This window comes from Pantherophis guttatus, chromosome 4 (genome assembly GCF_059756535.1).
Source record: "Pantherophis guttatus breed Tessera chromosome 4, ASM5975653v1, whole genome shotgun sequence".
Taxonomy (NCBI): Eukaryota; Metazoa; Chordata; class Lepidosauria; order Squamata; family Colubridae; genus Pantherophis; species Pantherophis guttatus.
The window spans coordinates 84,375,357-84,402,491 of NC_142066.1; the positions used below are offsets into that span (position 1 = coordinate 84,375,357).

Sequence of the window (27,135 nt, forward strand, 5' to 3'; positions counted from 1 at the left end):
CTGATTACTCAAATACTATCTCAGAAGAAAACTACATTACTAACACTGTCTCAACTTCTAGGCAAGCTAATATCAGCAATTGCAATAGTACCCTGGGCTCGATACCACTCTCGCAATCTACAGTGGTTTCTACTGCCATTTCAAAAAAGACAAACAGCGCACACTCTATACAAAGTGTTAGTACCAAAAAAAGTCAAAATGTCTCTTCAATGGTGGTTAACTTCTGCAATTCAGCAGGGATCATTTTTTCTTCAATCAGAACCAGTAATATTGACAACAGATGCCAGCTTGTACGGATGGGGGGCCCATCTGAAGGGTCTACTAGCACAGGGAATTTGGTCTCCCTTAGAGAAGAAACAACCAATCAATTGGTTGGAATTAAGAGCAGTAAGAATGGCATTAAACCATTTTCATCATCTTGTAGTAAACAAGCATGTATTAATTCTAACCGACAACATGGCCACGAAGGCGCATGTGAACCGTCAGGGAGGAACAAAATCAAAAGATCTCATGGAAGACACAGCGCAACTGATGTCTTGGGCAGAGACACATTTAATGTCAATAAAGGCAGAACATATATCAGGAGAAAAAAACCAACAGGCAGACTGGCTCAGTCATGGAAAAATAGATCAGTCAGAGTGGATGCTTCATCCCAATGTATTCAGGGAGATAGTTCAGAGGTTTGGAAAACCAGTAGTAGATCTGTTTGCGACACCACAGAATGCACAGCTCCCAAGATTCTTTGCGAGGTTTCCAGTGGCAGGAGCAGAAGGCCACGATGCTCTAAGATCTCATTGGCCAGTAGGGCTTATGTATGCATTTCCTCCAATCCCAATTATTCAGAAAGTAATTCAGAAACTTCTGGAAGAAAGAGCAGAGATGATATTGGTAGCGCCATATTGGCCACGCAGGCCATGGTTTGCAGAAATACTACAACTATCGATACAAAATCCGTGGAGAATACCACCAGCAAAGATGATTCTCATTCAAGGAAAGGTTCAACATCCAAAGCCAAATTGGTTAAAATTGACCGTTTGGCGATTGAAAGGATCAAATTAGCAAAAGATAATCTTCCTAAGGAAGTAATTTATACCATTTAAGCAGCCAGGAGACCATCAACAACACGTATTTATAATGCTACTTGGAATACGTTTGTAAAGTGGTGTATAGAACATCATGTTGATCCTACATCGGCTAATGAAATTGAAGTATTGTTGTTTCTTCAGGCTGGGTTAGAGAGAGGTCTTGCACCCTCTACGTTGAAAAGACAAGTAGCAGCACTAGTTACCGTTTTAGAAGGACGCAATAAAAAATCTCTTAGTCAAGACAAGAGAATTAAATCATTCCTAAGCGGTGCAATGAATTTAAGACCACCTAAGATTCACAGATATCCTTCATGGGATATCAATTTAGTATTACAGGCTCTTACAAAGTCGCCATTTGAGCCAGTAGCTTCAATAAGTATAAGATGGCTAACAATAAAATTAGCATTCTTAATAGCAATAACATTGGCATGTAGAGTATCAGAAATTGCAGCTTTATCTATTAGGAATGATTTGTGCACTTTTTACCCAGATAGAGTAGTACTAAGACTAGATACAACATTCATACCGAAAATAAATTCTTATTTCCATAGAGCTCAAGAAATAGTTCTACCAAATTTCTGCCCAGATCCAAAACATACATTGGAAAAAATGTGGCATACTCTAGACGTACGTAGGTCTTTAATAAGATATATAAAAAGAACTGCAACATTCCGTAAAACGGAAGCATTATTTGTATCCTTTTTACCTTCCTCGATGGGAAAAAAAGTATCTTCCAATACCGTAGGAAGATGGATTAAGGCATGTATATCAGCAGCATATGCTTCACAAGGGTTAAAGGTACCTAGTAGAGTGTTACCTCATTCAACACGTAGTGTAGCGACATCAGCTGCATGGGCCACCCAGGAATCAATAGAAGAAATATGTAAGGCAGCCATGGTCTTCTATTTCATCATTTGTAAAACATTATAAAATAGACTCCTTTGCGTCAGCTGATGCAGCATTTGGGAGAAGAGTATTACAATCAATAATTTCCCCATGACAACAGGAAAAAGACTTAGAAACCCACCCTAATAGACAAAGCTTGGGTATATCCCAAGAGTAAAGAATGTTGGAGCAACGATGCATGAAAATGGAACATTGTCTCACCTGAATGTTCATTTTATGATCGTTGCGACGACATTCTGACCCACCCTTAGGGTATTGGTATGGTGGTTGTGGGGGGTGTTTTTCATTACTCCTTCTGCAGTTGATATTCCGCGAAAAGCATGAAAAGAGGTCAAGAAGTGACATAGTGAAAAGAACTGATCATGCGCAGAGGGAGGAGGCGGAACTAGGCTGCAGAGGGAGAAAAAGTTTGATGAGCACTCAGTGAAATCCAATCGAAGTGAAGATGTCCCAACAGTAAAGAATGTCATCGCAACGATCATAAAATGAACATTCAGGTGAGACAATGTTCCATTTTCTTCAGAAAAATCCAGAACACTTAGCGAGCATCTTTCTTTTTCGTATAAATGCATCCTTTCATTCAATAATAACATCTACAGTATAAAATCCATCCAGAAGGATAGGATAGGATAGGATAGGATAGGATAGGATAGGATAGGATAGGATAGGATAGGATAGGATAGGATAGGATAGGATAGGATAGGAGCTGGAAGGGACCTTTGAGGTCTTCTAGTCCAACCACCTATTCCAGCAGGAGAACCTATACCATTTCAGATTAGATTAGATCAGTTTAGATTAGTTTGCACTCATGGATTTTACAACTGAATCTGAACTGTATATCCACTGCATTTTTTAAGCAGCTTTAAAAAAATAAAATATATCTTATATGTGTGTGATTAGCAATTAATATTTATGCTATTTTAAAGTAATGGAACTGCATTTTTCTCCCGAAAATAATTTAAAATGTTAACAAACATAAAAAATTTAAAGAACAATTCTAAATATAAATTACTAGAACATAAATTTTCTAAGTTTATGATCAAGGCTTATGAAAGCTAACTGGGTGGTTATATTACTTTTTTTTTCTTTGCCAGTCTATGTTTTGGTGTAAAAATGGAACCATGTTAAAATTATAGATATTTCATAGTGTTTTGTAGCTGGAAAGAGATTCTTAAATGAGATATTTATTATATTTTTATATTTAAATGTTATCAATGAAGGAAATTTAACCTTTTAATAGTTTTTGTTATTGGAATAAATAAACATGAAACTTGTATTTCCTTTACATTGTGGAGTTTTTGATCAATTTGAAAGCTGAATAGATCTGAGATTTCAGTCCTGATCGTATTTCCTTAAAGATGGAAATATAATCTGAAAGTTAAATAGGCTTTATTAAAATTAAATGTCTTTGTGCTTATTACCATGTTTTCCAATATTTCCAGTAGGCCTGGAATAATTGAAATTTAAACAGGATACTAGGACAAGCAATTGATTAAAAGCTGTTTACCTTTGTAACATTTTCTTTTTAAGCCAGTACAAAATGTCTATATGGCAGATACTAAAAATGGTGTCTATGTGAGTATTGAGAGTTCATAGTGGGAAAGGTGTAGTAGAAATCAAACAAATAAATAAGGTGGTTCAGCAGTTCTTAGAAGTATGCAAAAAAAAAAAAAGAAGTCTTCATTTATTTCTTATTCTTATTTCCTACTCTGCTCCTATCAATGATAATAAAACTGCTAGTAAAAGAGTCAGGAGCACAATTTTATTCCATCTTTTTCTCTGCTACCTAGCAGCATTCCAGAATTCTGAAATGCAGTTGCAAGTATAAATAATTATACTTCATATTTATATTAATAAGATGTGATCTCATTTTTCTGACAATTCTTCTGTTTTATTGTAAGTTGTATATGAAGGTGTTTTCATTCACATTTTTCATAAAGAAAAGGAAAAGTCTAAGTATATTTCTTTATTATATTTACTAGAAATAAAATATGATTCAATTTTCATATAAAATGGAACTTGTCTTTCATCGACTTTTAAAGCAATTCTTCATTTGAATAAGCATTAATAAACAGATTGCAGACTTGACAAGTCTAGTCTGAATTTTTTTGTCAGTAGTATAGGCAGCCCCATTGCAAACTGGTAGTAAAGGTAAGTAGAACTCACCCCTGCCTAGCAGTCATATTCAGAGTATCTCCAAAACAGCATCTTGAAGAGCTGAAGTTTTGTCAAATTTTTATTGTGAGAGCATACTTAATTGTACATTTGCAGCTAAAATCCGTCAAAGAATATTATAGATGTACAATTTTGAGATTCCTTCTAATTAGACTCTGCATATGACACTTTTTGATTGCTATTTTTATGTATAAATGTTTACTCAAATACTCTTGATTTTTCATAGTACATTTAAACCAATATTAATTTCAGTTTCCTTATAAAATTGCCAAGACCATTTTTCAGGTTTAAATTACTCTTTTTATATGCTCAAATAGTTTGTGATTACTCTATTGCTGTGGAGTGATTTCTTGATCTTTTATTAAATACATTACTGAATATTTTAATTATGTTTTGACCATCTCCCTAATTATATGATTTCAATAATTGTCAGTAATCCCTTCCGAGTTTCTCAAGCAAGTTAACAATTTCAGCAAAAAAATAATGCGCTATCCTACCTTTTTCATGCAAACGTGGTTTTATTACCTAAAGAATATAGTTTTCTTATATAAATGCATGGTATTACTTTCAAAGTGACTTAGGAGACCTATTATTTAAAAATTTTACCTTTTCATTTCTATCCAATTCTACCACCCTTGTAGCAATTAATCAAGTAATTTAGGAACTTGTAATAATAGAATAAATTCTTTCTGTTTTCGTTAGCAAACTCTAGGAATTAAGACTCTAGGAATTGGGGGGGGGATAAAGTAAAACCTTGCCCCTTCGACAAATGATATTCTCTGCTCTATTTTATTGTTTGACAATTAAGGGAACTCATTATTGCTACATTAACAATTAGATTATAGATGAGCTAATGATGCTAGGATCACACACCTGTTTCAAACTTACCATTTCCTATGTACTCTCCTATCAAATTGGATTATTGATAGAAAAATGGGACAAAATTAGGGTTATGCAGTGATTTAATGGGCCATGCATGGATTACATCTCCAAATCAAATTATTGACCATTGAAGTAAATGGTTCAGTAAGCAGAATGGTTCAGGAAAAGCAGCATCCCCAAGCTTCTGGAAATTTCAAGCAAAGAGATTAATAACTGCTTAAATCTTACCCAGAACTAGAATGTTGCAAAAATCCTGGAAATTTGGGGAGGAGAGAGGGGGAGAAGTTAGCATTTGTATTTCCATTCTAACTATACAGGCTGATGTCAAGCAAAATATTTGACAGCGTTTACAATCAATGTACATTTCAGACTGGGATCTTTGATTTATCCCTGCTATATTTTACCTGTCTACCTGAAGTGAGAAACAAAGAAAGAAAAAGATAGTATAATTTTGTTTTAAAGGATGCATATTAATTTTCTTCCCATGCTCTTCGTTTATGTAAGCTCAGACAATAAGAAATCTAAACCTAAAAACAAGATTTTGGTACGGTTTCAGCTTAGTATGCTTTCCTCCAAGGTATATTTTATGAAAATGTAGTCTACTAATAAAATTGTAAATCTAATAAACCAATACAGGAAGACAAAGTTTTATAGATTACTTTTATGACAATAAGTTAAAATAGGTTATTTCCCCTGTATTTATGCCAGAGGGAAAATATTTAAGGACAGATAATTTTGAAAATAGTTAAGCATTTGGATCTATTATGAGAATTTAAAAAATTAGTATCATAAGCCTTATTTATCTTTCTTAAAACTATATGTTATGTTATTTTTAGAAAGATACCACTGAAAGGTTACGCATTTTCTGTGCTAAAGCTTTCATTGAGTTTTGCCAATACTCCTTTCTCCCATCTCCTCCAAAATTGGTTTTTAACTATACTGTTTTACATAAATGCTACTTAGATTATTCCATAATTGTGGCCCTAAACAACAAATGTGTGCTTTCTTATCCATTATTTTTGAGAAACAGTAATAAAAAGAAAATGTCAGAGTAAGCCTGCATGAATATTCAGGAACAACATTAATATTGTATTTTTGTGAATATTTTTATAAGATGTTAAATCATAACAGTTGCAAATATAAACCATCATATAAATTTCATATAGACTTTTTATAATTTATCCATCATCTGGATAAATTTCTATGACTTTTACATAATTTTGGCAAAATTCTTAAGTCTTCTAAAGAGATTTTTTTCAAGCAATATAGAGCTGATCCTATGGAGCTACATACCTATTTTTCCTACATGCAGCAAAACAGGAATGACTACAGCCAGCTAGCTACCTATGTCAATAGACATTTCTAAACTTACAATCATAGCTATGCACATGTCTAGGATTACAAATTTAATAAGCCAATTAATTAATTGTTGGGATAAGCAAGAAGCATGTCATCCTTCCTCAAAGGATATTCCTATCATGCCATTATAGCATTATGTATGTTCTTATAGCAATAATATGACTGCTGATGATCTAATTGTTTGTCACTCCTATTTGAAGTAAATAATAGAGATGTGCACTGGAAAAGACTTCTTGGAAGACATGCTTGAAGCATAGGATTTTGAATTCTTTTTAACTTACTGATTTTCTCTCATATTATTTGTTAGGAATATAACATACCGGTAGTATTTATTGTATATGCTATAAACACATGGTATATTTATAGTATATAGAAAATTATGAATGAAATCCAGGGAGATTCAGACTTGTACTCATATTCATAATAACTCAGAGTTGAATCAAATATCAATAGTAACCTTCTGTAAATATTTTTATATTTAAAATTTTCATGTGAAATTGTTTTATTAATATATCTGCATACACCATTGTGTAACAGCAGTACTATTAAGTTTGATGTCTCCAGAAATTTTAATATATTTATAACTACCCCATCTGTTATGTAAAAGATAGGCTGCTTGCATAATTTATTCCTGTATTGAATTAATGTCCTCTACTTTTCCCATTTGAAATTATATCAGTTTTTACATACTTTACTATGATAGCATTTTTCTATATTAGAGTCACTTACTTATCTTGATAAATATTCATGTATAAAAATTAATATCCAGTTTTTTACTTTTTTCAGATGCCAGAATTTCAGAAGAAAACCGTCCATATCAAAGACCCAGAAAGGGTAGAAGAAATTATCTGTGGTCTCATCAAAGGAGGAGCTGCCAAACTTCAAGTAAAGAGTAAACATTGTTATAAAAATTAAGAATATGAAATGCTTATTGGTTTCATCATAGACCAAATCAGCTGCTTCCTGTTTTATTTTGGAACCTAGTATGAAGCAGGATTATATTTACTAAGTAAACTATCGTGCATGAACCAAAAGCATAAGTGAGTGCATTTTATCTAATGACAACCCTCTATTTCCGTCATTCATGCTGTGCTTGATCTTGTGTGAGTATGTGTGTATACACACACATACACAAATGTATGTGTGTGAGAGAGTGCGTGCAGAGAGAGAGAGAGAATAAAACTGATGTACTGTAATTTACTTTTCAGAGAGATGATTCCATTTATATTTGAACTTACATCACATGAATCAGTTTATGTCTTTGGTATAATTATAAAATTGCAGTAAAGGACACATTTTTACTAGATTTATAAATCCCCAAATGAATAAGTAGGTCATTAATTGTGAATGAAACTGAAATGAAAAATGTAGGCTGCATCTAGAGTTCTTTTAAGTTAAAAAGTTGGAACTAACAAATATATACTTCCATAAATTAAATATTTACATTTTTATCTTTTAACCATATTTTGAAAAGTCTTTCTTGGTTTATTTGTAGGCATCATTGTTATATAGGACACTGTACTTAGAAATTCCTTTACTTCAATAATCCATAGAGATTACTTCTGTATGTATCTGCAAGACTTTCTGTCTAGTTTACGTTATTATTAAAATTAATTTGGAAAGCAATAACATCACTCTTTATCTCTGTTTCCAAGGATGACTCTGGGATCCGCATAAGGTGAAAAGGGATTTTTGGAAAATAAAATAGTGAGTGGCTAGAGTCAAATGTTTGTGGAAAGTGTGCATACGGTACTCCCAAGAAATAAGATAAAATGGGAGCCTAATAGGGATTATAAGTAGCAACTTCACAAAGTTGTCTTCTGGAAAATGGTTCTTTTTTACTTGCCATGCCTTCCTGGTAAAAAAGATCAAGGATTTCTAAATTCAACTTTACACCAAGATTTACACACCATACCGGTAGTGACTGGTTCACATGCACACTAAATAAATCCAGTCAAATGTGGTATGGCTTAATATAATGCTTCAGCTTTTTTAAAATAACTCTTAAAGAACTAACATACTCAAAGACCTTCCTAGTTCAGCTGAGATGGTGAGTGTATAAGAATAGAATAACAGAGTTGGAAGAGACCTTGGAGGTCTTCTAGTCCAACCTCCTGCCCAGGCAGGAAATCCTACACCACTTCAGACAAATGGTTATCCAACATCATCTTAAAAATTTCCAGTGTTGGGGCATTCACAACTTCTGCAGGCAAGTTGTTCCACTTATTAATTGTTCTAACTGTCAGGAAATTTCTCCTTAGTTCTAAATTGCTTCTCTCCTTGATTAGTTTCCACCCATTGCTTCTTTTTATTAATTTTTGTTTATTAATTTTTTATTTTTTTAAACAAAAAAACCCCCACATCTTTTCAAAACGAAGCTTTTGCTCAGGTCACAAATTAAAACAAATCATCAACAAATCTTATTTTCCATTAACACAACTCAATATTTTAAACAAATATTTCCCTCATATCTATCTATATAACTATGCTATTATCCCCAAAAACCCGTTACTTAAATCTTAAATCCTAATCAGTTATCAATTCATTTTTCTCTTTCATTTGCTTAGATGGATATTTTAACAATATAAGTCTTACAATTATATTAAACAAATTAAACATTCATTAATTATTTAATTATTATTAAACCTAACTTATGCGTTTTGTGTTAACTATCACTCTCAACATACACCTCATTTTAATTGTCCCACCTCTTTTTATTATCTTTGATGTTAAACCAATCATTTCTATTTCTTGACTGTTAATCACAGCATTACCCTTTATTTTGGCTGTTAAATATAGCATGTTTTTATTTTTTGGCCATTGCCCAGCATGCCCTTTGTTTGGCTGTTAAACACAGCATATTAAGTTTGTTTTTTGGCCGTTACACGGCATCTTCAGGTTTGTTTGGCTGTTAAACACAGCATCTCTATTTTTGTTTTTTGGCCGTTGCACGGCATATTAAGTTTCGTTTTGGCTGATACCCAGCATAACCATTTGTTTGGCTGTTCATATTATAGCTTTTTGGCTGTTAAATACAGCAGGTTCATAGTTGGTTTAATAGTCTCTTTGTTTGTTAACACTTTCTTTGTTGTTTCCCTCCATCTATGAATTGCTTTTCATTTAATCATATTATCCTTTTTCATAGCATTCATAACGTTTTAACCTTGAGATATCGTTCTTGCTTAAAACATATTTTTAAGTATATTTTTAAATTCCTTTTAACATTTTCAACTAATCATATTCACTCTTATTCTTTATCTTAACATATTACCATTAAAACATAGTTCTTGCATTAAACATATCTTTACATGTATTAATTAGATTCATTTAACATTTTTAATTTCTATAGAAGCCTCCCTTTAATTTTTTAAAATCATCTTTACTTTATTTTATTTTTAATCATATTATCTTCATTTCCTCGTCTGCAAACATAAATTTCCTTCCATTTTCCAAATTTTTAATTTTATTCTCCATAAGTCCAGTTAAATCTCTTTTCATATTTTATTCTGGATATAGTGTATCAAATCTCTTTCTTTTAAGGCTGCGCTTAATCCTTCTTCTATTCCTGCACCAACATTCAAATTATTATTTGTTCAACTGTAGGAATTCCATTGTAAATTCCTTTTCTTCACAAAAGTCCAGCTGCTTGCAGTCAGGATAGAAAAACCCTCCCCCACAGTTCAGCGATTTTTTTTTGATTTTTTTTTTGGTAGAGCTCAAAGTTCTCATAACAAAGGGAGGTTACAAAGTTCCTCTTTACGCCAGTTGGTGTCTCTCTATAATCCACATTTCCCATTAGTCATGCAAGACTCCATTTTAATTCTTATTATATAACCACTATATTTTTTTTCTTTTAGTTAAAAAAGTATCAAATCATCTTTTTTTTTCCCTCAGTCCAATTCAGATTTTTAAAGTGTTTAATTCTTTTACCATATCTCTAAATTAAGTCTCTTAGTTCTTGTTTCTCGGGTCTTTGATCTTCAAAGTTACAGTTTAAAAAAAATTCCAAAGCCCCTTTGTTACTTAGCCACTGTTTTAGGCTAGGGGTCTTCTAGTTACTAATGTATCTCCAAATGTTGTTGCAAGCCTGGGCTGTTATCACTCACCCGGCTTTAAAAGACTCTGTTTTACTTCGCTTTCCTCCAGCACTTTTCTTGCCCAGTTGTCACAGCTTCGTGGCAGCCGCCATGGCTGCCGCCCCCGCCGCCAACTCACAGAGGGTTCCCTCTGACTCCGAGGAACTTGCCTGTTCCTCTTGGTCTTCCGAGGTGCCCCTCTCCTTCCCCCATCCCTACAGGACAGGTTCTGTCCGCAGACCCATCGGCGGCTGTTCGGCAGCCGGGGTTTTCACAGGACTCATCAGAGCCCGCTATTTCCCCGACTGTCTTGCCGCGGCGTCAACCGGAAGTCATTGCTTCTTATTCTACCCTCAGGTCCTTTGAAGAATAGTTTGACTCCCTCGTCTTTGTGGCAACCCCTGAGATATTGGAACACTGCTATCATGTCTCCCCTACTCCTTCTCTTCATTAAACTAATCTGACTCAACCCTTCCAAGACTGAGTGGCTGTGGCTTCCAGTGTCCCGATATAGCCAGCTGGTGCCACCGCTGGTTATTGGGAGTGAATCACTGGCCCCCACGGAGAGGGCTCGCAACTTGGGCGTCCTCTTGGATGCACGGCTGTCTTTAGAAGAGCATATGACGGCCGTGGCCAGGGGGGCTTTTTATCAGGTCCGCCTGATACGCCAGTTGCGTCCCTTTCTAGATCGGGACTCCCTACGCACGGTCACTCAGGCACTCATCACTTCCTGCCAGGACTACTGCAATGCTCTCTACATGGGGCTCCCCTTGGGGTGCACCCAGAGGCTCCAGCTGGTCCAGAATGCGGCCGCACGGGGGATTATAGGAGCTATGGGGCGCTCCCATGTGACACCTCTCCTGTGCGAGCTGCACTGGCTCCTGGTGGTCTTCCGGGTGCGCTTCAAGGCATTGGTGACCACCTTTAAAGTGCTCCATGGCTTAGGGCCGGGGTATCTATGAGACCACCTTCTGACACCAATAGCCTCCCACCGGCCTGTATGCTCACACAAAGAGGGCCTCCTCAGGGTGCCGTTGGCCAGACAATGTCGGCTGGCGACCCCCAGGGGGAGAGCCTTCTCTATGGCGGCACCCGCCCTCTGGAACGACCTACCCCCAGAGATACGCACGATACCAGACCTCCGGACTTTTCGTCGGGCCCGGAAAACTCATTTATTTCACCTAGCCGGGTTGGCTTGATCCCATCAGTTCGGTTTTAATTTGAAATTGGTTTTAACTGGGTTGTTTTAAATTGTGGGCCAAAATTATTTAATTACCTTTTAAACTGTTTTTTAAATTTTGTATGCTCTGTTTTATCTCGGCTGTTCACCGCCCTGAGTCCTGCTGGAGAAGGGCGGTATAAAAATCAAATCAAATAAATAAAAAATAAACTAGACGTACCCAGTTCCTGCAACCGTTCTTCATATGTTTTAGCCTCCAGTCCCCTAATCATCTTTGTTGCTCTTCTCTGCACTCTTTCTAGAGTCTCAACATCTTTTTTACATCGTGGCGACCAAAACTGAATGCAGTATTCCAAGTGTGGCCTTACCAAGGCATTATAAAGTGGTATTAACACTTCACGTGATCTTGATTCTATCCCTCTGTTTATGCAGCCCAGAACTTTGTTGGCTTTTTTTGGCAGCTGCTGCACACTGCTGGCTCATATCTAAATGATTGTCCATTAAGACTCCAAGATCTGTCTCACAGTTACTACTATTGAGCAAGGTACCACATATATGGTACCTGTGCATTTTGTTTTTCTTCCCTAAATGTAGAACCTTACTTTTTTCACTGTTGAATTTCATTTTGTTAGATAGCGCCCAATGTTCAAGTCTGTCAAGATCCTTCTGTATCTTCAGCCTATCTTCTGGAATGTTGGCTATTCCTGCCAGCTTGGTGTCACCTGCAAATTTGATGAGTTCCCCATCTATCCCCTCGTCCAAGTCATTGATGAAGATGTTGAAGAGCACTGGGCCTAAAACAGAGCCCTGGGGTACTCCACTGCATACTTCCCTCCATGTAGATGCAGTTCCATTGAGGACTACACGTTGAGTGCGGTTGGTCAGCCAGTTATGAATCCATCTGGTGATGATGCTGTCTAACCCACATTTTTCTACTTTATCTAGTAATAGGTTATGGTGTACTTTATCAAATGCTTTACTGAAGTCCAAGTAAATTATATCGACAGCATTCCTCTGATAATTTTGTCACTTTGTCAAAGAATGCAATAAGATTAGTCTGGAATGATCTCTTTTTGATAAACCCATGTTGGCTTTTGGTTATTACTTGGTTTGCTTCTAGGTGTTCGGTGATTCGTTGTTTGATTATCTTTTCCAGAATCTTCCCTGGTATTGAGGTCAGGCTGATAGGTCTGTAGTTTCCTGGATCTATTTTTTTTTTCCTTTTTTGAAGATGGGAACTACATCAGCTCTTTTCCAATCCTCTGGCAATTCCCCTGTGCTCCAGGATCTTTGAAAGATATAGTTCAGTGGTTCTGAGATCTCGTCTGCCAGTTCCTTCAGAACCTTGGGGTGTAATCCATCTGATCCTGGTGATTTGAACTCGTCTAGGGTAGACAGGTGTTCACTTACCATTTTCTTCCCTATTTTAACTTGTGTTCCTAATCTGGTTTTTGTGGTGCTGTTTTTGATAGGTTGGACTGTTTTTTTCTTTTGTGTAAACTATATGTGTATAACTACTACATATATTTTAGTAGTCTGTATGTTGTTCAGAGAGCCAAGCTAATGGTTAAGGCACCATTCTAGAAACTAAAAGACTGTACATTCTAGTCCCACCTTGTCATAAAGCCAACTGAGTGACCTTGTGCTAGTCATTCCCTCTCAGCCCTAGCAAGAAGGCAGTGTTGAAACCACTTCCAAAACCCTTGCCAAGATAACTGCAGGGACTCGTCCATGTAGTTGCAAGAAATCAATCACAAAGACACCCAGAGATGTTGTATCTGTCATCTGATCTTAAATCTTCAAAACATTAATATTAAAAATTGAATAGAATAATATAAACATGACAGTGGAACAATATAATCAATAATATCCCAAACACAAGGAGCAACCATAATTCATTCACAATTCGGGAGACTAAGATGATAACTTTCCCCAATCACTAAAGGCATTCTGCTTAATAACTTTATGAATGACTGACAGAGTTGGGTCCTGTCTAGAAACAGGAATACTATAGTATTAAAAGTAACTTTAAAGGGGTTATGATTTCTTACAGACCTTTCAGTTTTGCAATTAAAAGTCCTAACATAGGATGTTGATCACAGGCTGGCAGAATCATCTACAGCTAGCCATGATGATTCCAAAAATATAAATTGTGCTGTGATTTAACAGTACAAAGTCCACTCTTTCAAACATGCATTGCAAAGTTTCATGCCAGTGTTAAAAAGCATAATTTCCATTGTGACATTGTAATAGTCTTTTGTTCTCCCTTGATCTCAGCACTGGGTGCTCTTGTAGAGTTGTCATTGCTTTGTATTTTATCACACTATCTTTGAAAGTAACAAAGATACGGGTATTGTTAAAAGTCAGATTTTTAAGGGAGTATATTTTTAAAATAGTTTCTAGAATGGAGCCTTAACCACTAACTTGGCTCTCGGAATAACATATAGACTACTAAAATATATATGCTTATAAAATTTGATTTATTTCAAATCCTCTTACAACTTAATTTACCTACAAAATTCATCTCAATTTTTTTGATAGAAACAAAAGAATTCTATATTTCTTCTCTTTTTCTTATTGAAAATGTTTCTTTTTAAAAAAAATTGGCAATGTTCCAAATATAAGGATAAGGCCATACTTATTGGTAAAACAATTATTAGATTTAAACACTGGTTTATTAATCTAGGTGTGATTAGACCATATTCTTAATTTAAAAAAAAAAAAACATTTACAGATCTTTATATAGTGGAAGGAAAAGGCACTTTTAGAGTTTTAGAAAAGCCTAATTGATGCCCAAATAGTCACTCCCTCGCCTCAAGAATTGCTAAAAAACAATATTCCAAAATATGAACAAACAAGATTATTTAACATTTCCATATAACATTGCTTTCCGTTAAATAAATCCTCCAAAATAAATCATAAGAAAACAGCTTCATACCAAGCAGTGAATCAGACTGGACAATCTTCAGGTCATGCAAGATCATATCAAAGGAATCCCAAAGCTCTTCCTTGGATATTCTGTGCAGATCCTTAATTTGCTAAAATGTTATTGTAATATTTGCTAAAATTTACTATAATACATAATCGCTAAATGTCTATGGAGATTCTCAGACATCCAAGTCATGATTGTCCCAAAGGTGCTTTTTCAAGAGGCAACTGGACATTCTTGTTTTTCTTTGAAGATGTTTCACTTCTCATCCAAGAAGCTTCTTCAGCTCTGAAGAAGCTGAAGAAGCTTCTTGGATTCTTCAGAGCTGAAGAAGATTTTTGGATACGAAGCGAAATGTCGAGGTTTCCGGCATGACGTCATAGGCGAGTGGAATGGTAGGGAGCCATGAAACTTTTATTTCTCTTTGCCGAGTGGTTAAAGGAGCCGTTGCTGATCGTGGAGCGATTGGCAAAGAAGGATGAAGGTCCAGGCTTGCCTGGAGTAATGCGAACTCCCGACAAAGTGAAAGACGATCCTGATCTCCGGTGAGAGAGAAAAGGGCCCTGCAGAGAGGGCAGAGGCCCCATTGCCATGACAGAGCACTTTGGGGGGAATGGAGCGGAAGCAGCACTGGCGGTGAAATAAATAGACTGGATTGCGAGAAAGGAACGGATTGTCCCCTCAGGATTAACACTGAAGATTCGGGGGGGCGCAAGGCTGATTTTTGGCTGGAAGCGGCAGATTGGTTTCGTGAGTAACTTGGAGGCAATATTGGAAGATCGGAGAGATCGGGTGCCGAGTGGCCTGTCGGGTCAGATGGACGCTGTTACCTCTTAATTTTGGCTGTAACTGGAGCCTTGTAGACTCTACCCCCTACTTTATTACTGCTGCACTTTTTAAAAGCAATTTGACAATTAGGTGGTAAGTGTTGGAAGAGCTACTCCTATCAACCTTTCCCCTGACTTGGAGGTGGACTCGGTGGTGACTAAGACATTTTAACGTGATTGCTATGGAGAATTATACTTGATACCTGTACGACGGGAGAACTGTAATACTATAGCCGAATAGTGCTTCCTTCTTCGAAATCCCTTGCCACGAATGGCTTTGCTATCTCTAATAATTCTTAGATCATCTTATTAATGGACTGATTGAAATTATAAGTAATTTGTTGGGGTATATTTGTTTTGGAAAATTAGGAGTTAAATGTAGTGGTGAGAATTAATATTATTACTAATTGATTTGATTAGAGTACTGATTAATTCTAGAACAATAATTAGATAATTAACTTATTTAACTATTAATTATTTGAGAGTACTGAAGGGGGGATAGGGAGTAAGGTAGATAACTGACTAAATAGCAAAGTAACTCGCTAACAGACTAGAATATTGATCAATTATTGGGATAGGGTAGAGCAACAACTAGCACCTTTGGGTTCATCTTAGTTATATGCTACTTTGGAAAAGGTTCCTCTGTTTAGCAGAAATGTCTAGCTCCTCAACTAAGACTGGAAAGAAGTTTCCGATATCAACAGCATTTATGGCTCCAATTACGACTCTTCCTACTCCGCATAAATCTCTAGAGGCGGTAGCTGTGGCCGAAAAGACTTCTACGCTTCAAGGAATTCAAAATTTATTATATGCTATACAGGAAACTATGACAAAAAACCAGGAGGCCACAGCGAAGGACCTGGCTGAATTGAAACAGGAGATGGGAGGCATGCGAGGGGAGGTGAAACAAATCTCTGAGAGATTGAATGATGTGTGTGTGACAATGGAAAAGCACGAGGGCCAGATCCAGGAGGTAGCTACAAAGGTGGAGAAGGCTGAGGCGGTGATAGAGAGGCGTGAGGTGCCACAGCTACTGGTTAATAAGCAGCTTGAAGATGATATAGTTCTGCTTGAGATGGAGAAGTCTGCCCACATCCTGAGATTTCAGAATATTAGGGAGGAGCCAGAAGAAAACTTGGAAGATAAGATGGTTGAGATGGTGGCAGGGATACTGCAGAAAGACACGCAAATGGTCCACAGTGGTATTGACTAATGTTTCCGTATTTTTACATCATTTACAAGGAGACAGAACCTCCCGAGGGAAGTCCGTAAAATTTAGTCAGAGATTGTTACAGGAGGAAGTATACCAGAGATCGAAGGATAAAGTATGCTGGCAAACAGGTCACCGTTTTGAGACAGGTGCCGAAGAAGGTGCAAGATCGAAGACGAAACTACCAAGCGCTGACAACACAACTATGAAAATACGATGTGAGATATAAGTGGCTACTTCCAGATGGGCTCTTGGTGACATGGCAGGGGAAGAGAGTACGTCTTGAAACCCCGCAGAAAGCTGATGAGTTTCTTGAAAGTGAATTTACAAATTGGGAAAGGGAAGGAGAAAGGGAAAGTGAAGATGTGGTAGATAGTAAGGGTCAGGAAAGAGGGCAGGAGGAGAAAGGAGCGGTAGGAGTAAGGGAAAGAGAAGAAGAGAGCAACCAACAGGTAACCAGACAGACAACTAGAGCAAAGAACGCAGGTAAGTAAAGATGGGGGAGGAAATATGTTTGTTCTCATTAAATATAAATGGTTTGAATGCACAGGTGAAGAGAAAGCGGGTTTTCAAGAATTTACTAAAACTGAAAATAGATGTTATATGTCTCCAGGAAGTGCATATTGTGTTTTGCAATGTCCTGAACTTGGTAAACTGTATGCTACGTTAGCTGACGAGAAACAAAGAGGTGTGGTCTTTTATGTTAAGAGTTGCCTGGAACCTAAATTAATTTATATGGATGATGAGGGAAGGACTCCAATGTTGGAGATACATATAGGCCGGTTACAGGTCCTCTTGGTGGGAATATACGCCCCAAATAATGGACAGTCTGATTTCTATCAAAAGGTATATCAAAAACTTATTGATTTGCAATATGACCATATAGCTATACTAAGTGATTTTAATGCAGTAATCGACAGGGATTTGGATTATTTACCAGGGAACAGTCAAAAGAGAGATAATAGGAGAATTCTTCCAAAAGTATGTGCAGATATGAGAGATGAGTTGGGTCTTACGGATATAAGGCGAGCGCTTCACCCTCAGACAAATCAATATACCTTCTTCTCTCCCAGGCATAAATCTTGGTCGAGGCTGGATATGATGTGGGCAACTACAGATTTAAAGACCAGAACTGTAGCGACAGAGATAAAACCTAATACCTGGGCAGACCATAGTCCATTATTGGTTAGACAGAAGAGGGACACAATCAAAAGAAATAAGAGATGGATGTTGAGAGCAAGTATTTTAACGGAGACGGGAATTTCAACAAATGGTAAAGAGAGAAATGGAAATCTTCTTTAGGGTCAACAATAAGGAAGCCACAATACAGATTTTGTGGGATATGGCGAAAGCCTATATGAGAGAGTTAGCGATTAAATATATAGCGGGGAAGAAAAGACAGAAACTTAAGGAGAGGGAAACCTGGACTGCGAAGTTGCAGACTGCAGAGAGGAATTTACAGATTAACCCACTAGATGCTAAAGCTAAGGAAGCAGTAGATGCAAGTAAACATCAACTCATATTACTAGACCAGGAGGATATAGCACATAATCTTAGAATGGCCAGAGAGCACCATTTTGAACATGCTAATAGGGCGGGCCGATGGCTTATTTATAAACTAAAGAAGGAAAGGGAAAGTAGGCGGATAGACCAATTACAGGACAAGACGACAGTCATATGGGTAGATAATGTATGGAAAAAAGGGATTGCACAGGAATTCTTCTCGCAACTTTATGCTAGCGAGCAAATGCCAGATGAGAAAATTAAGGTATACTTGGAAAATTTGGATTTTCCCAAATTTCCAGATTCAGTCAAGGACCTGTTGAATAAGGAGATTACAGAAGGAGAGATAGAGATTGCGATCAAGAGGCAGAAGGCCGGTAAAACACCTGGTACTGATGGCCTGCCTGCAGAGATTTATAAAACTTTTACAGATCTATACATAAAATATATGAAAGAAATTTTTAATATGGTATTGATGGAATCTAAGGCTCCCAAATCATGGCTAAAGGCCTATATTTCTTCAATATCAAAGGAAGGGGGGAACCACACTCTGATACATAACTATAAGCCATCTCACTTTTAAACGCCAACTATAAAATTTTTGCAGCTGTAATGGCAGCTAGTTTTAAGAGATACCTTAGTGAATTCATCCATATAGATCAAAATGGTTTTCTACCGGCCAGACAGTTGAAAGATAATGTACGGATCATAATGGATGCAAGGCTCACCCTGAAAAGCAGGCAGCGTTGCTCTTTTTGGATGCCCAGAAAGCCTTCGATAGGGTCAGTTGGAATTATCTTATATCACAATTGAAATATATGGAGGCTGGCGATCATTTCATAAATGCAATCCAGGCAATTTATAGTCAACAGAAGACCAAGATTTTAGTCAATGGAGAAGAGTCGGAGGAGGTGACGATAGCGAAGGGATCGAGACAAGGCTGCCCACTCTCCCCATTGCTGTTTATATTCACGCTAGAACCTTTACTTAGGTCAATAAGACAAGAGGTGAGTATAAGAGGATTGAAGATCAGAGAACAAGAATACAAGGTCCAGGCATTTGTGGACGACCTAGTCTTTATTCTGGAAGAGTCATTAACCTCTGGAGGGCGACTTATTGACATAATACAGAAATTTGGTGAGGTGGCTGGATTACAAATAAATAGAAAAAAACAAATATTACAGTTAAAAACATGACAGAAATACAAAAATTAGAATTACAAAACACTTTGGGCCTCCAGGTAGTTTGTAAAGTCAAATATTTAGGGATTTGGCTGTATGATAGATGCTCCTCAATAAAGGCTGATAACTATCTAAAATTAACTGAGCAACTAGACAAAGATTTGGAGAAATGGGGCAAGATACAATTGTCATTAATGGGATGGATAGCCTTAATTAAGACCCACCTAGTGCCCAGAATGGTATTTCTTGTTATGGGGTCGTGTTGCTTTTAATCTTTATCTCTATGTGCCTCTATGAGGTGTTTCCGGTTCCTGGGTGTTGCCTTTGAAGACGCTTTATAAGCGTTGTTTGTTAGTTTTACTTTGTTAATAAAAGCTTATCCGAAACATGGTGTCAGAAGTGGTTCGGTCCTGAAAGTGGAGCGTTTGAAGTAAGAAATATAGCACCATGGCAGATAATATACCACTGCTGCAACCCATGCAAGTAAGTGAGGACTCTAGCACTAATTGGGAAAACTTTAGGGCAGAGTTTGAAGATTACTCTTTGGCAACAGGCTTAAATGATAAGCCGGCAGCAGTACAAGCTGCCACATTAAGAAGATCGATGGGTGCAGAATGTCTTCATGTTTATAAGCATAGTTTAACTCTTACAGAAGAGCAGAGGACTGATACTAAGGCTATTTTGGATGCTTTGGAAGCTTTCTTCAGACTGCATAAGAATGTTATATATGAAAGATATCTTTTTGGCAGCTGCACGCAGGAAGAAAGGGAGATGATAGACACCTTTGTAACATGCTTAAAGGAAAGAACAGCAAGCTGTGATTACGGTTCCCTGAGAGACGAATTCATCCGAGACAAAATAGTTTTGGGTGTTGCCAAGGAAAGTACACGCCGCCGTTTATTAAGGGAACATGGTTTAACTTTGCAATTAGCCATAGAAATATGTTGGACTACTGAACTTACAGATAAACGGCTGATGGCGTTGGAGCGAGATAAACAGACCAACTGTGTTAATGTAGCTTCCAGGCACCAGCCAAATGTGAGGAATCGTCAGCAACAGCAGCAGTTTAAACAGAAGCCTCGCAATTTGTCAGCAGACAACCACACACCGTGTAAATACTGTGACAATGTGCATGTATGTGGGAAAGATCGGTGTCCAGCATATGGTAAAATCTGTAGGGTGTGTGGGAGGCTGAACCATTTTGCTGGGGTGTGTCTGGCAGCAAGGAAGTTGCATATGGTCAAGCAAATGCCGGATTTAGAGGATGTATCACTGTTTACCACAGATGCGATCTATACGAAAGAATGCATTGGTGCAGTACATTCAAAAGGCAAAAAATGGTTTGTTAATCTTCAATTTAATGATATAACTCAATCTTGTCAGTTGGACTCGGGGGCAACATGCGATGTGATGAGCCTAAAGGATAAAAGGAAATTGGCACCTGAGACACCCCTTCAGCCTAGTAGTGCCACATTAAAGTTATATTCGGGGGAACTGATGGAGTCACTAGGCTTATTTTATACAGAGTGTAACGTATGTGGGGTTACTCACAAATTGGAATTTGAAATTGTGGATGTAGATCAAAAGCCGTTACTGTCAGGCTCAACGTGTGAGCATTTGGGACTGATGCGATTTACCATTCCAAGGGAGTTGCATAATGTTGAAACCTATTCTTCCAAAGCCTTGGGGAGACCATTGATAAAGCATCAAGTCCTCCAAGTTTATAGGGAGGTGTTTGAGGTCCCTATTGCATCCATTCCAAGAGAGGTTCACTTTCAACTTGATCCCGCTGTCCCTCCAGTACAAAGTGCCCCGCGCAATGTCCCTATAGCCATTAAGGCACAGGTTAAAGCACAGTTGGATAAATATGAAGCAGAGGGACATATTGTTTCAGTAGCCGAGCCAACCGAATGGATAAGAGCCTTGATAGTACAGTGGTCTAAGAGCCTTGATGGTACAGTGGTCTAAGCACCCTGTTATTAACACAGCTGCCTGCAATTACTGCTGGTTCGAATCTCTCCAAGGCTCAAGATTGACTCAGCCTTCCATCCTTTCTAAGGTAGGTGAAATGAGGACCCAGTTTGTGGGGGCAATAAGCTAACTTTGTATAAAATATACAAAAGTATGAAGGCTATTGCTTAACGCATTGTAAGCCGCCCTGAGTCTCCGGAGAAGGACAGCATATAAATCAAATTAAAAAAATAAAAAAAATAAAAAAAGTAATATGGTGGTGATTAGGAAGTTGGAAAAGATCCGAATTTGCATCGATCCCAAGTTTTTGAATATGGCTTTGAAACGATCGCATTACCCAATGCCAACGTTAGAGGATGTTTTGCACAAGCTGCCTAAGGCACGGGTTTTTACACTTGTTGATGCCAGGGATGCCTTCCTACAGTGTAAACTGGACAAAGAGAGCAGTTATGTGACTATGTTTTGGACTCCTTGGGGCAGAAAGAGGTGGCTTACACTGCCCTTTGGTGTATCCGTAGCACCAGAGATCTATCAAAGGAAGCACCAGGAATTATTGAATGGCCTCAGCGGAATTGAGCCTATAGCTGATGATATCCTTATAGTTGGGTGTGGCAACGCTGATGATGAAGCGGAGCATGATCATGACGGGAAATTGATGACACTATTGGAGCGGTGTAAGCAGGTGAAGCTGAGGCTCAGTATAAAGAAGCTGCAGTTTAAGGTGCGAGAAGTCCGCTTTCATGGACATATTTTAACATCACAAGGGTTAAAAGCGGACCCAGACAAGATCAGAACTATTGTGAACATGCCACCACCTACTGATGCTAAAGCAGTGCAGAGATTTATTGGCTTTGTTACATATCTAGCAAAATTCTTGCCACATTTATCTGAGGTGTGCCAGCCATTGAGACGTCTGTTGGATAAAGACACAGTTTGGCACTGGCTCCCTAAACATGACCAGGTAGTGCAAGAGATAAAACGCTTGGCTACTACTGCTCCAGTATTAAAATATATGATGTCACAAAGATGGTTACGATTCAAAGCGACTCAAATAAGAATGGTCTGGGATGCTGTCTGTTACAAGAAGGTCAGCCAGTTGCATACGCGTCCAGAGCGCTTTCGCCAGCAGAGTTAAACTATGCTCAGATCGAGAAACAATGTTCAAGTTTCGTATTTGCTTGCCAGCGTTTCCATTATTACCTTTATGGTAGAGATATAATTACAGTTGAAACTGATCACAAACCGTTAATAATTATATTCAAAAAGCCTCTTCTGTGTGCCCCGAAGCGCTTGCAAAGCATGATGCTCAGTTTACAGCATTATAATCTTGATGTCGTTTTTAAGCCAGGATGGGAAATGTATATCAGCGATACTCTGAGTAGATCCACAGTAGATCAGACAGCTACAGGAGGAGAACATGAATATCAGACGGTTTGTTGGCTGCGACAGGAACAAATATGTTTTTCTGAAATTAACCAAGCAGATTATCTTAATGTTACAAATCAGCGGTTACAGCAGTTGAGGCAACATACGGACGCTGACGTGGCCCTACAGACACTAAAGAATATCGTGCTGAGTGGGTGGCCAGATGTGAAAGAGGTAGTTCCCATGATTGTCCTTCAGAGATGAGATCGTTATACAAGATGGCATTCTGTATAAGGGTCCAAGAGTTATAGTGCCAAAGTTATTGAGACCGGAGATGTTATTGCGCATCCATTCAAGCCTTATTGGTGGGGAGGCATGCTATAGACAAGCCCGTGACACATTGTACTGGCTGAATATGCGAGGCGAAATTGAGGATTTTGTCAGTAATTGTACCATCTATAATGAATATGCATATCGGCAACAGAAAGAAACTATGATGTCACACGAGATACCATCCCGACCCTGGCAGATCATTAGTATGGACTTGTTTAATTATGCAGGGAAAGAGCACTTGATAATAGTGGACCATTATTCGGATTATTGGAAAATTGACCTTCTTCCAGACCTTTCAGCAGAGACCACCATCAAGAGATGTAAGTCTCAGTTTGCACATTACGGGCAACCAAATGTAGTGATTACAGATAATGGTCCTCAATTTGTAAGCCTGCAATTCAAGAAATTTGCTGCTGAGTGGGAGTTTGATCATATTAATTCATCGCCACGTTATCCGCAAGCGAATGGAAAAACCAAATCAGCTGTAAAGATTGCTAAGAACTTATGTAGGAAAGCACATGGCGAATGTAGCGATCCGTGGAAGGCTATTTTACATTGGAGGAATACTCCAGCTGAAGGTATGGACAGTAGCCCAGCACAAAGATTAATGTCATGGAGATTAAAGACGTCCTTACCCGTGGCAAATAAGTTGCTTGAGCCCGTGGTGATACAAGGGGTCCCGGAAAGGCTACGGCAGAGGAGGCAAGTGGCGAAGGCCAAATATGATAGATCTGCAAGAGACTTGCCAGAGTTAAAGGTGGGAGAACGAATTCGGATGAGACCACTGCCTGGAGATCGGACTGGCCGTTGGGAAAGGGGTACCTGTTTACAACAAGTGGCACCTTGCTCCTATTTGGTGGAGGTTGGAGGAACCCGATATTGGCGGAATCGTGTGGACTTGCATGTGGCTGAGCACCCAGACTTGCATGTGGCTGAGCAACCAGACTCCTCATATCCAGTGGGTGGGTCAGAGCCAGTTGCCAAGCCAAACCTACTTAAGGATAATAATGAATGCTCGTCTGACGTTGATGACAGTCCTGAGCAAGTTGGTGCGTCTGGTGATAGCCAAACATCCAAGGCTTCAGAAAATGGCGAGCGAAGAGAGTCAGGTGTAAGAGAGCCGGTCATTACTCGGAGTGGTAGATGCTCACGCCCCCCTGATAGACTCAATTTGTAGAAAGTGTTGCTGTTATTAGAAAAGGGGAGATGTTATGGGATCGTGTTGCTTTTAATCTATATCTCTATGTGCCTCTATGAGGTGTTTCCGGTTCCTGGGTGTTGCCTTTGAAGACGCTTTATAAGGGTTGTTTGTTAGTTTTACTTTGTTAATAAAAGCTTATCCGAAACATTTCTCTTTCAAACGGCCCCAGTTAGACTAGATAAAACCTTTTTTCAGAACCTGGACAGGGCTACAAATAGATTTATTTGGCAGGGCAAGAAGCCTCGAATTAAGTTGAAAACAGTGCAGAAACTGAAAGAACAAGGAGGTTTGGGGATCCCAAATTGGAAGAATTACTATAATTCGGCGGTTTTGGTTTGGATCCGTGAGTGGATTACACTACAAAGGAGACGTCTGTTAGCAATCAGAGGTCATGATCTCCAACAGGGGTGGCATGCCCACCTATGGTGGGGGAGAGGCAAACCCCCAGCATATTTTACGAAACATCACGTGCGAGAAGTCCTGATTGAGAGTTGGATGGAAATTAGGAAAACATATTATAATAAGGTACCACTCTGGGTTTCACCTGTGGAAGCTGTGATTTATCCGAGTCTGTATAATCCGGAGAAAAAATTGACTTACAAAGAAATATTAGATACGAATGGGAAGTTAAAAACTAAATTGTTACTTCAGGAACAAGGAGTGAACCTAGATTGGTGGACATACATGCAAATTAGCAGTAAGATATGAGAGATAGACAGAGACTTGGGATTAGTTGAGAGGTGCAGATTTTGGATAGAATATTATTGGGGGTGGATGGAAAGGTGATATCTAAATGTTATAAATTCTTTATGGCTATGGAGGTAGGTGAGGAAGGTGCGAAGAATTCAGTTCATGCCTGGGAGAAGAATCTAGGTTATTCAATAGAGCCTGAGAGTAGAGCAAAATTTGGACTAAGAATATGAAATTAACCCAGTCAATAGGATATAAAGAATATATATATATATATAATGGCATATCGATGGCATTTACCACGGCCAGACTCGCAAAAATGTTCCCTGGAATACCCTCAGTCTGTTGGAAATGTGGCGTTAAAGAAGGCACATATTTCCACCAATGGTGCGCCGAGAGGCAATGAAATTTTGGAAGAATATTCTGAAGGGGCTCAATAAAATGTTGGAGCAGCATATACAATTGCGTCCTGAGGTATTTTTATTAGGGATAAGACCCGAAAATGTTAATAGAACGGCATGGTACCTGCTGCTGCATATAACAACAGCTACAAGATTGGCATGGGCCCAATACTGGAAGATGGGTGTTAGCCCACCCAAACAAGTAGTAATTCAGAAAATAATGAATTGTGCGAAATTAGATCGGCTTACTATGTTACTGAAAGGACAGGGGGGACACAGATTACTATATATCTTGGAGTCAATGGTATAATTGGATGTCAAATCGAGCTATAAATATAAGCATGTCAATTGGTATTTGTAATAGACTTTTGTACGTTATCCTATATATGTAATGGGACAAGTTTATTTCCTTCTCGTGTTGTGATGTAGACCGCTATAGATTTAATGTTTGTTGGATGTATAAGATAAAATAAAAATAAATAAATTTTTTTTTTAAAAAAAAAGCGAAATGTCTTTAAAGAAAAACCAAAAAGTCCAGTTGCCTCTTGAAAAAGCATCTTTGGGTATAATACATAATGCAACTTTTTTTCAACTAACCATGTTGTTGTTAGTTGCGAAGTCGTGTCCGACCCATCGCAACCCCATGGACAATGTTCCTCCAGGCCTTCCTGTCCTCTACCATCCTCTGGAGTCCATTTAAGTTCACACCTACTGCTTCAGTGACTAATTAACTAACTAACCATAGCCCAGCATTAAATCTGAATTCTAAACTATTAGTCTTAATTAAGATTTTCTGAAACACCAGCTTCCTTAAAAGTTTGCTGTTTTAGGAAACTATAGTTAATGCGGATCCCAGTTCATGATTTTGAGAAACTATAGATAATGCCGATCCCAGTTCATCATGGGTCAAATACAACTCCAAATGTGACAAGTTAAAAACTGAAACAAAAGCTTTAATGCACTTAAAATTAAATGAGAGTATAACCTGTTAGTATCTAGAACTCTGGTTTTTCTTTTTAATTTTACATTTTAAATATTCAGTTTTATTTTACATTCATGATACATTTCTTTATATACTCTTTACAGATAATTACAGACTTTGATATGACGTTAAGTAGGTTTACCCATAATGGCAAAAGATGCCCAACATGTCATAGTGAGTATTATAGATTGCTTGTAAAAAATTTCATTTCTCTCACAAAACTCAAGAAAAGCTATGACTGAAAACACATAGAAGGGAAAAATCTTGGATTTTCCTTCTAGTGCATTATTTGGTCTAGTTGTGATATGTTACATTTTTAACTATTGTTTATCACCATTATATTCTTCTAGATTACGTGTAGTGGATTATAGTATAAATGATGCCATTTTAATAAGGACATTGGAGAAAAGATTGTAGTCAAAGCTACATTTCTTTTCATAAATCTGGGTATTTCATGTAGGCTGCCATTATTTTAAAAATAACTAACCAATAGTAATGTTAAAGTTGGGGATTTGTCTTATTTTGAGTGGGTTACAAATATTCTACTGGTAGATGGGTAAATTAAAATTTTGCATTGTTTGATTTGCACATACTCATTTCTCAAACCTTTTTGAACATTTTCCAGATATCATTGACAACTGTAATCTCATTACAGAGGAATGTCGCATAAAGGTAATTTAAAACTGATAAGTTTGTTTACTGTATTCGTTATCAATCCCTACTGTTATGAAAGGTTGTATTATTTATTTTGTACTTTGCGTAGAATTTTCATGAAATATAGGTAAATCCTCAATTTAGGACACTTATTCAGTAACCATCATTTAATAATAGAAATTCCAATCCCAATAGTCATTGTAAGTCAAGGACTCCCTGTGTTAA

General features: G+C 37.7%; 1 protein-coding gene across 10 annotated transcripts in view; it reads left to right on the forward strand.

The window, feature by feature from the left end:
* NT5C3A (5'-nucleotidase, cytosolic IIIA) overlaps positions 1–27,135 on the forward strand; it is a 78,554-nt gene that overhangs the window by 33,582 nt on the left and 17,837 nt on the right. For all 10 annotated transcript variants that reach the window (XM_034406920.3, XM_034408608.3, XM_034408526.3 and 7 more), the window contains 3 exons: positions 7,194–7,292; positions 26,361–26,430; positions 26,882–26,928. In XM_034406920.3, coding sequence (XP_034262811.1) covers positions 7,194–7,292; positions 26,361–26,430; positions 26,882–26,928 — 216 coding nt within the window. The remainder of the gene's footprint in view (positions 1–7,193; positions 7,293–26,360; positions 26,431–26,881; positions 26,929–27,135) is intronic.